Below are 13,280 nucleotides of genomic sequence, written 5' to 3'. Positions count from 1 at the left end.
TAACTGTCAAAGATAATTGTGAACTTCATCCAAACGGCACATTTGACTGACAAGTGAAAATCAACCGTAAATGGAATAACAGACAACAACAGTATCAAACCCTGGCATTGTAAAACCGATCAAAAGTCAGAATATCACGCACTGGTACAGACTCCAACACGACTTCAGGCGTCTCATAGTTTAGCATCATCTATCACGGCGGCTAAAAGCAGTTAGATGAAAGTCAATAAACAATTTGTGCAAGGCTGTAGATTTGTAGGCAGTCTGCCCAAAATGCCGTTATACCACATTGTGACCCATAGTCATAAATACTTAATTTTGTGTAAGTGACACATATGACTTGTTGTATTGCGTTCTGCGCTTATTAATGCCTTGTAAAAACAAAAAACAAAGAGATTCATTACAGTAAATCAAAATGAAAAAGCTCAAGGTAAAAAGTAGCCCTGCCATGGAATGGTTTATTGAAATTATAGCAGTGAGCTTTTTCCTCACACAATAATAGCGATAAGCAAGTGTTCCGACGGCACTTGGCCAGAATGAGATATTTCAGTGGTCACTCTAATTTAAAGAAACAAAAAGGCAGAAGAAATGAACTGCGGTTTCATTACTGATCATGTGAGGGAAAGCACACTGCATTTAGATGTCCTTTTATCAGAGTGCTTGCACAGAGGGAGGTTGTCTGGCATGGAAATCAGGGCCAAAAACATCGGGAGCGCAGCTTTTAAACAAAATGGTGGACGATCAACGCTAGCGAGGGGGGAGGCGCAGCCGTTTATTGAGAGACCACGGTGACCAGTTTGGGCGGGGGTCGCTTGCCGGCCCGTCCCTCCTGCCGCAGGGCCTCCAGCTGGGCCGTGGCCGCGGCGAGCTGGTCCATCAGCGCCTCCACACGCAGCTTCAGCTGGTTGTTCTCCTCCTGCAGGGCCCGCTTCCTGTGGGCCAGCCTGCGCAGCCTGGATTTGGAGGGCTGCCCGGGGCCGGAGAGCACCCAGCGGCCCTGCGTGAAGGTGAAGGAGAGTCCGGCCAGGGAGAGGGTCGGCGGTCCGTCCAGGCCCAGCGCCGTCGCCCGGGAGTTGTAGTCTAAGATGTAGCTGGCCCCGCTCGAGGAGGCCCACAGAGGCAGCGCGCTTCTGAAACTGCTCCCCAGGCTGGAGACTGAGTCTCCCAGTCTGTCCCATATGGCTTTCAACATGGACATCCCGGGGGGGATTTTTTTGGGGGGCGTTGTCTGGAGGTGCTCTGAAGAGGGATTATTAAATATTCCTTTTATGGCACACGGCAGCATTCAGACAGACATAAGAGAATCCCAGTGAACATTTCTCCCTGTTTTATGCACTCTCTGTGTACGTGACTATGTATATCAGTCCCAAGCAAATGCTGTGTCTAGGTGTTGACTACATACAGTACTGACTGAGCACCTGAATCAGCTATTCAGACTGCTGGTGTAGACACACAAAGGTTGAGTGTTACGTACCGGGCAGCCCAGGTGGGGCAATGTAGGTGACTTTCTGCAAAGCTATTTTGCTCCAGGCGTCTTGTCTTTTCTTACTCTTATACTGAAGAAGAAGAAGAAGAAGAAGAAGAAGAAGAAGAAGAAGAAGGAGAAGAAGATGAAGAAAAAGAAGAAGAAGAAGAAGAAGGAGAAGAAGAAGAAGAAGATGAAGAAAAAGAACGCAATTGGTTATCTTTATTATCTACCCGCTAAAAATCCCCATACTTATCCCATCCATCATCGTTGATCGTGTGTTCAAAGACCTGCGCCAGAAGCACTTTTATGAAGGCTTCTTTTACCTCTTTGGTGAGTAACACCTACCGTTCTACAGCTCTCAGCAGAGATTAAAAGTCAACCCATGGACAGGGGATGTCACGGCTCTGACAGCTCAAAAAAAGAATCAAAACCACCGAGCAGCAGAAATGGCTAACGGGATCAAAGAATCGCTTCTTTTCTTCGGCTCCTGTCACTTTGTTTTCTTTTGTTATGTTACAATATGCATGCACGTCACCGCGGAGACATGTGGCACTCTTATTGGTCGCCGCGGGAGACGACGGCAGTTGACGGCGTTCCTCAGTGTCAGGAGCGTACAGATTTCTTGTTTCCCAGATGTGCCAGAGCGTTTCATCTGCATGTGGAATCATTTTCCGCTCCTTCGGGATTTCCAGATGTGTTCACTTCAGCGATTTTTAATCACTTGTCCACAAAAGCAGTGAGTCCTTTGTACAAAAGTGATTGTAGGATTGTGGGATTGTAGAGTCTAAAATATTTAAATGACAGTCCAATAATTAATCTCATTTGAATTGTTTCCTTCTATTCCCTAAATAGAACAGAACTAAGGAACATTATAGTATAGTATAGTAAGTGTGTGAATGTTCCAATATGGACATATTTATTTCAACCAGGAATCGTTCTACGCATGTTTTACTCGGGTCAACATTCAAAGGAGTCTAAAGAATTTCTCAATTAATAACCAGTCTTCACTTGGTGTCCCTGTAGTTTTATATCCAACTGGAGCCAACTGTGTGGACGTTCCACACAGGCAAACTGTTTGCTCGAGAACGCAACCGATCTCGATTAATTAAATTAAAATATATGTATTGTGTGGCTTAATACCAGTAGCTACATACAGAATTGCTATATTCTGTATGTATTATAAATCCGCTACACATCTGGTGTAGCTGGGTAAACGTTTTAAAGAGTCTATATGAATAATTAGCCTGTGTGCAACTTTAGAAACCTATCAGGTTAAATGTCTTCTAAAATGAACATGCTGTACATCATGTCAGTCGTCAGAACTGGTATTTAATACTGTAATACACACGGGAGTAACCCGTTAAAATAGTTTATTTTGTCCGGTCCTTGTTGCGCGAATAGATTAATCTAGCCACATTGGCAGATCGTAAGCGGTACACTAGTACCACCTAGAGCTGAAAGTGTATAGCTCTTCCCAAAGGTCCAGGGGCACAATGAATGAATACGAGCATCAAGACCAAATTTGGAACTACAGTAGAGCATAATTCTGCCAATGTCCCTATGAGGACAAGGGACAGATTGCAGTTTATCCATGAATCTAGTTGAAGAATGTTTAATTTGACTTAACGGTCACGGACAGAGAGGAAAGTATAATTACTCATTTGTTTATCAGAAAAGAATGAGCAGGTCAGAAATGTGAGCAGTTGTTGCAAAAGGTCAGACAGGTCTTACACAGGCCATTAAATATCCTTTAGCAAGAGTTTCCTTGTCCTAAAAGCAACTCGCTGTTTGCTCTATTCTCTATTCCAGCGCAGCTCTCAGTAAATTAAGTTTGAATGAGCTGTTAATTGAATTCAGATAATCACTTGAAATCCAATCTTCTGAAAATCCTATGTGAATGAAATATGCTACTGAATATAATTTTCCTAATACCTACTCCTTGAATAACTTCACAGTTGTCTGTCTCCTAATTAAGATAAATTAGTTGTTCAGTAGACTATTGTCAGTCCCATTTTTAAAATTAATTACTCTTAAGAAGCATTGTTCATTGTCAGTTTGGTGTATCCTTTAAAAGGCTAAAATGAATCCAACTCCAAGAATGTTTTGCCTCTTTAAAAAGCTTCTCATATATCTGGAAGAATAGACACACATATATAACTTGGCTCTGCCCAAACTGGACTCACCTCACATTACCTCAATGATATATTTAATATAGTTTAATATATTGTGGTGTGTACTGTTTTTAGATTTCATCACATTTTCTCATAAAAAAAAATCAGTGTGCTTTAAATCTGATTAATATATTAAAATATTAATTGGTTATTAATCAAGCAGGCCAACTGAGTACTTCTACCAAAAAAATAAATAAATAATAATAATAATAATAATAATAATAATAATAATAATAATAATAATAAATAAATAAATAAGGTCTGACCACTCAAATGGTTTAAGGAAGTAAATTATCTTGAACAGTTATTAAGTTAAGGGTAACTTAATTGAACATTGACTGGTCTTTAATTTAAGTTAAACTGTTTTTGACTCTTTATGTTTAGTTATGGAAACTTTACAGGCATTTGGCAGATGCTTTTATCCAGAGAGACAGTACAAATACAAGAGCAGGAATTACGGTGCAATAATTGTGTACAGGGGAAACATACAGTTCAGCCCCATGAGAGACAGCAAGCACAAGATGTACAGACTAAATGAACAAGTTGTCAACAGCCCTATCGCACACTAGTCAAAAAAACAAGAACGCAACTTTCAATATTCACAGTAAAATACATTAGGAAATGGACAACAGCAAAAAACCCACTGGCTCTGTAAACGAGAAAATAATATTTAATAAGGTGTTAGGGCTGGTAAACTTGCTTGGGGGGATTGGGTTGAGAACCAGAGGTACAGGATAGGCGGTCGACAGACCAAACCCGATTTAACGGCTTTAAAACGTGAGGAGCACTACACGAATTATTTTATGAAGACTACTCGGCAAAAAGCGCTGGACGCGACGCGTCTTTTCTGCCGTCGCAGACAGCCGACCGGGAAGTGGTGCTGTGCTGATTGTGATGTTTTAGAGGACCAGCTCACCGCAACAACATTTCCTCCTGTTGTCTTCACAAGAAAGCTGACCGAGTGCTGTTTACATTTTGCAGTGAACACTCTCAGGTGGTGTCAGATGTCAGAAATGCACACCCTCCATCTTTGAAGATAAGAATAATTTGCACTGCAGTTGCAAAGATGAGCCACAAAGATACAACCTGCAGAAGCCAGGGAGCAAATCATATACACCATCTCTGGCTTCCTCACGCAACGAAAAAAGAGTTTAACTATAAAACATGATCCGACTTGCATGTCCGACTTGCATTTTCTGCAGTATCAAGACCCAAGACATTGATTTATTTTATGTCAGAAGACATTGCAATGTCCCATCTTGCTGCACAATATCTGTGCAGGGAATACCCAAGGCCCTAGCCAAGGGTAAGACCGTTTCAATATCTAGTTACAATAATACAATAGAGTTATGAAATGCAAATAAGTAATTTCAGCATGTCTGTCCCCGTTAGTCACATTGAATGGTCATACTCCTCATTGTCATTGCTCCCCTTAAACATTATTTATATTAATAGCAACAGACAAAATAATCCAGAGGAATGACTTAAACCTGTTAGATGCATCAGCAGCCGCTATGTCATTGCAGGTTACCCAGGCTAGCACGAACGCACGTTTACACACAAAATGCAAATATATTTGGATATGTAAATTCACAAGCAAATAATATTGAGTTATTTGGTCCAGCACTGTTTAAATGTGTCACAGAAGCCTCGTCTTAGCTTCAGTATCTACACACAGGTCGGGGCATTTCAAGATGAGTTTTATTTTATTTATTTTTCTCTCCAAGATGCTAAAATGAAAGTCCAGCTAAGGACAAGACAGGATTCCAGAACCATGGCCTAATGGCCTCGCACTGGGCTTTTGGCCAGGGCGGTAGCTGTGCGGGGATTCAGGGTTTATGAAAACAGCTCTGTTCTTGCACCGTCCGCTCCTCCTCCAGCTCCTCTCCTCCGCTCCCCTCCCTCTCCTCCGCTCCCCTCCCCTCCCCTCCCTCCCTCTCGCCCTCTCAGTTCGGTGAGAAGAAGCCGCACAGCTGCTGCAGGGCGTCCAGGCCCAGGTGCAGGTCACACATGGTGTTCAGCACCCCCAGGGCTGCCAGGCCGATCAGCGTCCAGAGGACCTTCGCCGAGAAGTACAGAGGGGCCAGTCTGCAGAGAGAGAGGGGGGGGGGACGGGGACGAGTGAGACACGCCCAAACTCATGTTGCTTGTTTACAACTCGCGACCGCAGAGAGGGAAGCTGTCAAAGCTCCGGCTCTTGATTTTATCCCTCATCCTGTCTGACAGAGCCAGTGCTCCGACTGTGCTCAATGAACAAAATCCTGAAAAGTGAAAAGAATTTCGCTTCGAGTTTGGTTAACCAGTGTTATGTTCATAATCCAATATAGTGCTGGGATCCTGGATATCCATTCATTTTTACATTAGTTATTTAGCTGACACTTTTAGCCAAAACAAGTTACAGCTGATAAGGCCAAGCAGGGGAAATTCCGTGATTGTTTTTGTTTTCCCGACCGGGAAGTGGAACAACCGTTATGACTCCCCTCTTGAGATGGTGCACATGCTTGTGCAGTCTTTACCTGGAAGTTTGCAGTGTAGCATATTGGTATGTGACTTAAGTCTGCAGGTCTGAGATTTTAGCTTTGATTCCCAGATAGGAATGCTGTTTTAAAGTAAATTAAACTATGCAAATGTAATATACATAAAACTAGTCTGTGCCACCTTGTATAAGAGTGTCAGCTACATGCTTAATATGGAAATGTTTGGAATCATCCTATGACCATAGAAGAAAAGTGGCCTTTGAATGTGTGCATCAAGACGCATGGGTACTTAAAGTCTATTGATGCAGCCGGCTTTATACACTCACCGAGAACTATATTAGAAAATATTTTACTTTATTACACCTACTTATTCATGCGGTTATCTAATTAGCCAATTGTGTGGCAGCAGTGCAATGCATACAGTCATGTAGATATGGGTCAGCAGCTTCAGTTAATGTTCACATCAACCATCAGAATGGGGAAAAAAGTGACTTTGACCATGGAGTGATTGTTGGTGGCAGACAGGATGGTTTGAGTATCTCAGAAACTGCTGATTTCCTGGAATTTTCACAAACACTAGTCTCTAGAGTTCACAAAGAATGGTTCAAAAAACAAACAAAAAATCCAGTGAGCAGCAGTTCTGCAGACAGAAAAGCCTTGTTAATGAGAGACTTCAGAGGAGAATGGCCAGACTGGTCAAAGCTGAGAGGAAGGTCACAGTAACGCAAATAACCACACATTACAACAGTGGTATGCAGAAGAGCGCCTCTGTACACACAATGCGTTATAACTCTAAGTGGATAGGCTACAGCAGTAGAAGTCGAAAAAAATTAGTCCAATAAATACCTAATAAAGTGCTCAGAGAGTGTACGTCAAACGATAATGTGGAGAAAATTCCCCAAACAGTTCCATTAGATTATTCGGAAACTTGAAGCCAAGGTCAAATCCCATCACTTCAGATGATCGAGTGTTGGTTTGTTCTGATAAAAGTTCTGATAAAAGTGCTGCAGCAAATCGCAATGCTATCTGTTAAAGAAAGCGCACACATCCTTCTGTCAACGAAAGCGCCACCATTTCCTGTTACTTTTATCTGGTACATAATGAACAGCTGCACACGCTGCAGCAAGTATAATGAATGTATTATTTCAGATAAGGACTAACCAAGTCTCAAAGTTATCGCACATGATTTCCTGCTGTCTGAATGGACCAAGGCCAATGAGCAGAGTGGTGCAGTTAAAATCATTCAGGCCTACCCATTTCCAAAGAAATTACGTTATGTTGTTTATGTTAATTATAAGGATCCCCATTTGCTGAAGCCTTGACAAACAGCTAGGCTTCCTGGGGTCTTTTGTTTTTTTTTTCTTAATATTGCGCCCACCCATGACCAAAGGTGAGAGCAGAGCCCTGCTATTAAAATCTTCCTTATTTCCAATGAAGCCCCATTACATTCTTTTGCTCCTGGTCTTTAGTTTTCAGTGGGGTTTTTTTTATTTTATAAATACACTTGCGAGTGTATATTTTATGTATATATATTATGCACCTGCCTTTACCTGCCGTGTGCAGACTCTGAGTAGCCTTGGAAGTACATGAGGCGTCCGTACAGGTACAGAAGCCCACACACACACGCAGCAGCTGGGGGGGGAGAGAACAACATCTTTACTGCACCTCCTGCAGGATACCTGGAGCCTGTTCCACAATGTAGGATTACGGAGTTAGCTGGATCACTGAGTTAGCTGGATCACTCAGTCAACTGGATTACTGAGTTAGCTGGATTACTGAGTCAGATGGATTACTGAGTTAGCTGGATCACTGAGTCAGCTGGATCACTCAACTGGATTACTGAGTTAGCTGGATTACTGAGTCAGATGGATTACTGAGTTAGCTGGATCACTGAGTTAGCTGGATCACTGAGTTAGCTGGATCACTGAGTTAGCTGGATCACTCAGTCAACTGGACTACGGAGTTAGCTGGATTACTGAGTCAGATGGATTACTGAGTTAGCTGGATCACTGAGTCAACTGGATCACTGAGTCAGCTCGATCACTCAGATGGATTACTGAGTTAGCTGGATTACTGAGTCAGATGGATTACTGAGTTAGCTGGATTACTGAGTCAGATGGATTACTGAGTTAGCTGGATTACTGAGTTAGCTGGATTACTAAATTAGCTGGATCACTGAGTTAGCTGGATTACTGAGTCAGCTGGATCACTGAGTTAGCTGGAATACCGAGTTAGCTGGATAGCTGCACAAAATTAAACAACCCAGGACTGCCCTTTTATACTTCAGTCATTGTTCCAGATTTTACTCTGTGCAGTTATCCAGCTAACTCAGTAATCCTGCTTCGTGGAACCGGCCTGAGCCTCTCTACTGACTGGAAGTTCAAATCCATGCCCAGGTACCCGTCAATGTAACTGCAGACACTGACAATTGCCAGCACTATTGGATATCTGATCACAAAAAAAAGTTGATTAAAAAATGTCCCCTTCTTTGCTGTTAAAATAAAATCATCATGCTGTATTTTAACCATATATGTATATGTTAGTGTGTAAATTAACATCACTCCCATACAATTACATAGTAAAACTGTCACCATTAGACATCCAGATTAGATCTCCTGCTCTTCCTCTTCTATTTGTGAAATTCTCGGAAATAGAAGGAGGAAGATGCACACAGGTCACTGAAAAAAGTCACGCCAATACTTAAGCTTTTATGAATGCACAGAGAAATTGGAAGTTAAATTAATGGACTACTGCTATACTGACACAAACATGTTTATGCCGTTTTTGACACTGTTCTTTTCTATTGGAGGCACAGTGACACCGAAGAACAGTTTGTGACCTTGGAATTATGCAGGGTTGTTCATAGATCCAAATGACAGACACCCTAAACGTACTCTGAATGTACAATACCGAAATCCAGTCAAATTTCTCTAAAAACAAAATATTTCTATATTAACTAATTTTTGTCAAATATATACATTAGGACCATATAATGAAGTGAAGCTGTACATTGTGACTCGGTTGGCAGACCAGCTCTGACTCTCACCCTGGCTGAAGAAGACTCCAGTCACCCAGAGAGTAATGACGAAGATGGGAAAGTACTCCGAGCAGTTTGCTCTGGAAAATCAGAGACACATATCTTTTGAGAAAGTGGCATGTGGTAATCTCTCTCTCTCTCTCTCTCTCTCTCTCTCTCACACTCTCACACTCTCACACTCTCACACACTCACACACTCACACACACACACACACACACACACACACTGTGAGAGAACAACACGAAGGAAGAAGATGGACATTGTCTTTTATTTTTGGACCACAGAGACTGGAAGGAACTCAATCAAGGAGAATCTTCTAATCCACATTTTTACTTTTTATCCGCCACATGTGCGGCTCCTGCTCTGTTATTCACTCTAAAGATAAAGCTACTTTTTTGGAAGTTGTAAGAGCGAATACATTTGTGCACAGCTATACAACTTATAGTTATACACACAAATACAAACTAGCGCAATGCTCCATTTTCAAAGAAGTACGGGTAGTGTAAGTCGAGCGTGGATGAATACGACTATTTGTATGCAAAATAGCGCATGTGCGATCGAGGGTGCACAATGCGAGTATACGAGTTGACTTAGTAGACGTGCATTTGAGCATGCGAGGGTGTCGGGGTAAGGGGTTATGTGTTCAGCCCAACTGAGTGTAAGCGCGTATGTGCAAACTACTCAACTGAGCTCTGAAGACTCTTTCAAACTCAGGGGGGCCGGTGGTACTTGGGGGCGACACGGAGTACTTACGTCTGGCGTAGATTACCTGTAAGGAGAAATAAGCTTGGAGAGAGAATGTAGCGCTGTCATCATACCAGACACTAACATAACACGCACACCGCTAAATTATCTACATATAATTACAATTTTCATCTGAACTTTATGCCCGTATTACCGTAAAACAATTACATAAATACAGCTTTTATGTACCGAAAAATGCGTAAACGCATTACAAGACATGAGTTTATTACTGGAGTTTCCGGCTATACCTGCGTTCTCCCAATATGTAACAACATTTATTCTTTAATCGGGAACAAAGAAAGACAACTTATACTACAGCTACAGTCAAGTTTGATTGGAAATCATGTACCAATTACAGTTCGAAAAGACAGATAGCACTTGCCAAAAGGCGTCCATCATTGCCTGGAAATAATCGTGTCAAAAGATACTCACTATGAAACTCCCATTATACGCGAGTAATAATAAGCGAATAGTCAGTCTATCGTCCATAGCCTAGTTACTGCCTAGGACGGAAGGCGCACATTTACGCAAGAGCACTGATAAGAGCAACGATAGTTACTCGGAGAGCAACTGGTAACAACCGAACGTCATCTCTTTCTCGGATGTTAAATCAGGAAAAGTGCAGTTACACCGTGTGCGGGTAGGGATTAATCGACATGACATCAATACATAGACTGCACACTGGCTACTGCAGAACAAACGGACTGCATTTAAACGTACCAGGCATGGAGCACAATAATAGGATATAGAGGACGGGGCAACAATTTTATAGGATTCAATGACATAAGATTTTTGAATAAGCTTTATTTCCATAAAATATGCGGCACACTAGTATATTCGATCAGAACGAAGCAGAATTACAGTCAGTAATCACCATGAAACGTAATGAGGTGAGAAACCTGCTCCAATAACTTAATAATGTTCGGATAAAATCATAATAGTACACTTACTTGTAATACAATTACACTATAATAATTAACATCAACATTGTATAATGAATAATACAATGTATAATGAACTAAATGAATGTGTCCCATTACGTTCAAATACACACAAGTAGGATTACCTTGCTCAATAACTCCCAGTACCGTCACCGCAGCAATGTTAACAACCTGGTGGAGCATCTCCCAGCGTGGGCTTTGAGGTTTCAGTGAGCTGCTTCAGTGGTGACACGAGACTGTTTGATTATACCGGACGTACCTGCTTACTTTAACACTGAGCTAGCGTTGGTAAACGTGCTCTTCCGTCCAATTACGAATGTTGTAGCGATCGCACAACAACCGCCTCGAGACAAATGACACTCAAGGACGGGGACAGTAGCCTACGTTATATAAAAATGCACCTTTTAAAACTCGTTAAACTTGAATCATTTCGGGTGCCAAGATAACGGTATGAACATTTCATTTCATTAATGACTGGTAACTGGGAGCTAGACTGGGCGTTATTCGGACATGCCTTCATTTCGCTTGTGATTCTTGGTACAATAAAGGCGATTTCTTTGGAAAAGCTGATTCAGGAGGTGGGGTGGGTACTTTTCCCAGCCAGAATAACACCGTTACTAAAATGATCGGTAGCTCTTTTCATTCACCCTTCATATGGAGACAACTTCGAAAAGTGTATATAACGTGCCGCAAAGCCATACATTGTGTATACAGACCATGGATCGGACCAAATTCCTCCAAATTCCTCTAACCACTGGCGCGTTTGAAAAACGCGAGGCATCCCAAAATAACTATCACCTGAAAAATGGAAATTATATTGTGTCCCACCACAATTAGCCTAAGCATTACAAGCAACTTATTTTTGATTATATATATATATATATATATATATATATATATATATATATATATATATATATATATATATATATATATATATTAGTATATAGTGATGTAGGTCAGTGCATGATTACTGAAAGCTTTTCTTTCTACCCGAGAGGGAAGATGCCAGAACTCAATTTCAACCTCAAAATATGATGCAATTTCTTATGAATCTCATATCAGTAGCGCGTGTCAATGTGCGCGGAAACACAGCAGCAGAAAATGCATAACCGGAGAATGTTTCATACCGCATATCAACTTCGATACAACTGAAGAGCTGGGTAAATAACCCTGACACACAACTTTAAAATCACCTCTGCGGCATCCATCCATCCATTATCTTAACCTGCTTATCCTGAACAGGGTCGCAGGGGGGCTGGAGCCTATCGCAGCATACATTGGGCGAAAGGCAGGAATACACCCTGGACAGGTCGCCAGTCCATCGCAGGGCACACACACCATTCACTCACACACTCATACCCACGGGCAATTTAGACTCTCCAATCAGCCTAACCTGCATGTCTTTGGACTGTGGGAGGAAACCGGAGTACCCGGAGGAAACCCACGCAGACACGGGGAGAACATGCAAACTCCACACAGAGAGGCCCCGGCCGACCGGGATTCGAACCCAGGACCTCCTTGCTGTGAGGCGGCAGTGCTACCCACTGCACCATCCGTGCCGCCTACCCCTGCAGCAGTTATTCTGAAATTATGCATTCAAATCCTATACAGTATATAGAGAAAATCTCAGTTGAGACCAAAACCTTGTATTAACATTATGAGGGGGAACTCATACTGGGGGTATATCACGAAGCAGGATTAGAGTTAAATGGATAAATTCAGAGTAAAACCCGGAACACAATTTTCTGCAGAGAGAAACTACCATTTGCCATGGATTGCGCCTTGCTGGTTGGAAGCGCAGCTTCAAATGCATCCAGTACCGCTACTATAATCCAGACACACTATTAAATGTAGGTTTCATTAACCTTCTCTCATGCATTGGTCTTGAAAGAGAGCAGGGCTCGTGATACCATCATGTATCTCGGGGTTACCTTTTTGCCCATTGGTTCCACGTCGTTATGAGCGAGACGCGAGCAGACAGTTATTAAGAATCGGTTTCATGTGTAAATGTAAATCAGGTATTCGAGAGTTATGAGGGTTGCTCTTCGAAAATAATAGTTTCAGAAACCAGTGGACCAGTCACCATCCCTTAACAGACAGAAACGCATGACTTTCAGTCTCCCTTTGACACAAACCACATATACATTCTACAAAAAGTTGTGTAATCTGGTGAAACCCAGTTCCGAATAAAACGAGACGAGTCAATTTCTAAATAACTATATTTACACAATAGTTCCTTTGTTTTACAGAGACCTCTATTTAAAAATATAAAATACAAAAAAAAAAAAGAAAAGAAAAAAAAAAGAAACAGATTTAGCATCAAATGTACATATAAAAATAAGATCTATTTTTCTCCTGAACAACAGGAAATGCATACGTACAAAAAATATATATATATTTATAAACATACACAAGGCCCTGACACACCGACACAAGGA

The 13,280-nt window shown here is 41.7% G+C and overlaps 2 protein-coding genes across 3 annotated transcripts; both read right to left on the bottom strand.

Annotated features, from left to right (window-relative positions):
• Nucleotides 1-772: 772 nt before the first annotated feature.
• Nucleotides 773-1,945, bottom strand: LOC133123565 (protein chibby homolog 1-like). The gene is made up of 3 exons (XM_061234036.1): nucleotides 1,814-1,945; nucleotides 1,475-1,556; nucleotides 773-1,239 (listed from the first exon to the last, which is right to left on the bottom strand). The coding sequence occupies exon 3, from the start codon at nucleotides 1,196-1,198 to the stop codon at nucleotides 773-775; it is 426 nt and encodes a 141-aa protein (XP_061090020.1). The 5' UTR covers nucleotides 1,199-1,239; nucleotides 1,475-1,556; nucleotides 1,814-1,945.
• A 3,601-nt stretch (nucleotides 1,946-5,546) lies between these two features.
• On the bottom strand, nucleotides 5,547-12,090 carry ltc4s (leukotriene C4 synthase). Of its 2 annotated transcripts, none has more exons than XM_061233578.1 (5): nucleotides 12,036-12,090; nucleotides 9,841-9,923; nucleotides 9,163-9,233; nucleotides 7,667-7,748; nucleotides 5,547-5,727 (listed from the first exon to the last, which is right to left on the bottom strand). In XM_061233578.1, the coding sequence occupies exons 1-5, from the start codon at nucleotides 12,048-12,050 to the stop codon at nucleotides 5,586-5,588; spliced, it is 393 nt and encodes a 130-aa protein (XP_061089562.1). In that variant the 5' UTR covers nucleotides 12,051-12,090; the 3' UTR covers nucleotides 5,547-5,585. The 2 variants fall into 2 exon arrangements, with proteins under 2 accessions (XP_061089562.1, XP_061089561.1); XM_061233577.1 differs by lacking the exon at nucleotides 12,036-12,090 and adding an exon at nucleotides 10,965-11,585 and having other exon boundaries at nucleotides 9,841-9,940.
• Nucleotides 12,091-13,280: the final 1,190 nt, after the last annotated feature.

Source organism: Conger conger, chromosome 3, assembly GCF_963514075.1.
Source record: "Conger conger chromosome 3, fConCon1.1, whole genome shotgun sequence".
NCBI classification, from domain to species: Eukaryota; Metazoa; Chordata; class Actinopteri; order Anguilliformes; family Congridae; genus Conger; species Conger conger.
The sequence above is the reverse complement of the archived record's forward strand: the minus strand, read 5'-3'. Positions and strand labels throughout refer to the sequence as shown.